The sequence below is a fragment of the Eurypyga helias genome, unplaced genomic scaffold (assembly GCF_000690775.1).
Source record: "Eurypyga helias isolate BGI_N326 unplaced genomic scaffold, ASM69077v1 scaffold12538, whole genome shotgun sequence".
Classification (NCBI taxonomy): Eukaryota; Metazoa; Chordata; class Aves; order Eurypygiformes; family Eurypygidae; genus Eurypyga; species Eurypyga helias.
In genome coordinates, this window is record NW_010265035.1 from 1 (window position 1) to 1,414 (window position 1,414).

The 1,414-nt window shown below is 57.8% G+C and overlaps 1 protein-coding gene across 1 annotated transcript in view; it reads right to left on the bottom strand.

Moving 5' to 3' along the window:
- Positions 1–127: 127 nt before the first annotated feature.
- The window catches only part of EEF2 (eukaryotic translation elongation factor 2), an 8,335-nt gene continuing 7,048 nt past the window's right edge, over positions 128–1,414 (bottom strand). The window contains exon 14 of the mRNA XM_010156587.1: positions 128–484. Coding sequence (XP_010154889.1) covers positions 291–484 — 194 coding nt within the window. The 3' untranslated portion in view covers positions 128–290. The remainder of the gene's footprint in view (positions 485–1,414) is intronic.

The window sequence follows — 1,414 nt, forward strand, 5'->3', positions numbered from 1 at the left end:
CCCCCCAAAGGAAACCACGGAAGGATGGAGCACATCCCTCCACCCCCAACTTTTGAGTCAAATAAATACAGAATTGGGCAAATCTAGTGGAAATGTTTTAGTTACAATGGCAAAGATGAGTCATGTGCAACACAGAGACCTATAAGGCTTTTCGTTGTCCTCTTTTCCCCCTCGTTTAACAGCTCAACTCGCTATGAAACCGATTAATTAATGCGGAGAGAGACGATGGCGAGGGGCGTCGGCGTCACCCCTCATTAATCCCATTTCCCCACCCCCCAGCGTCCGAGGGGTTAGAGCTTGTCGAGGAAGTTGTCGAGGGCGGGGATGCCTTCCTTCAGCCCCTTGCGCTTGCGGGTCTCGGCCACCACCTGGCAGGGCCGGCTGGCGCTGTCGAAGGGGTCCCCGGGCAGGATCTGCCAGTGGTCGAAGACGCACTGGGGGAAGGCCTGGCCCCCCGTGTTGGACCTCAAATCTGCCGTGAAACCTGGGGGGAGAGAGAGAGGGAGGTCACGAGGAGGTGGGTTGGGGGCATCGCTCCCTCCCCCAGCAGGTTCTGGGTCGCCACCGGCGCGTCCGCACCAGGCAAGAAGCCTGCGGTGATGGTAGCCACGGGGCACGTGCGGCCTGCTCCAAGGGAGACTCCTGCTCCTCAGCGGGACAGGACAAGGGGTAACGGGTTGAAGTTGGAAGCAGAGAGGTTTAGATTAGATATCAGGAAGGAATTCTTCCCAGAGAGGGTGGGGAGGCACTGGGACAGGTTGCCCAGAGAAGCTGTGGATGCTCCATCCCTGGAAGTGCCCAAGGCCAGGCTGGATGAGGCTTGGAGCAACCTGGGCTATGGAAGGTGTCCCTGCCCATGGCAGGGGGTGGGACTGGGTGGGCTTTAAGGTCCCTTCCAACCTAAACCATTCTATGATTCTATGACACAGGGGAATGGCCTCAAAGCTGCGCTGAGGAAGATTTATCGAGGCCAAGGGTGGCAGGATGTGTGCCCGGAGCGGTGGGAGATGCCCCATCTCTGACACATTGGAGGTTGGACAGGGCTCTGCTCTCACCCAGCTCACGGACATTTGAAGGTCCCTTCCCACCCCAACCACCCTGATGTTGGTCTTTTCCCATGTCGCAAGCAGTGGGATGAGAGGGAAGAGCCTCAAGCTGTGCCAGGTTTCAACTGGGCATTAGGGAAAACGCCTCCATGGAAAGGGCTGTCAGGACTGGAAGGGGCTGCCCAGGAAGGAGGGAGTCACCATCCCTGGGTAACTTCATGTGATTAAAGGTTGGGAGAGTTGGGGTGTTCAGCCTGGAGAAGAGACTGCTCCGGGGAGACCGTAGAGCCCCTTCCAGTGCCTGGGGGGGACTTTTACAAAGGCCTGTAATGACAGGACAAGGGGGAACGGGGTTAAATTGAAAAGGG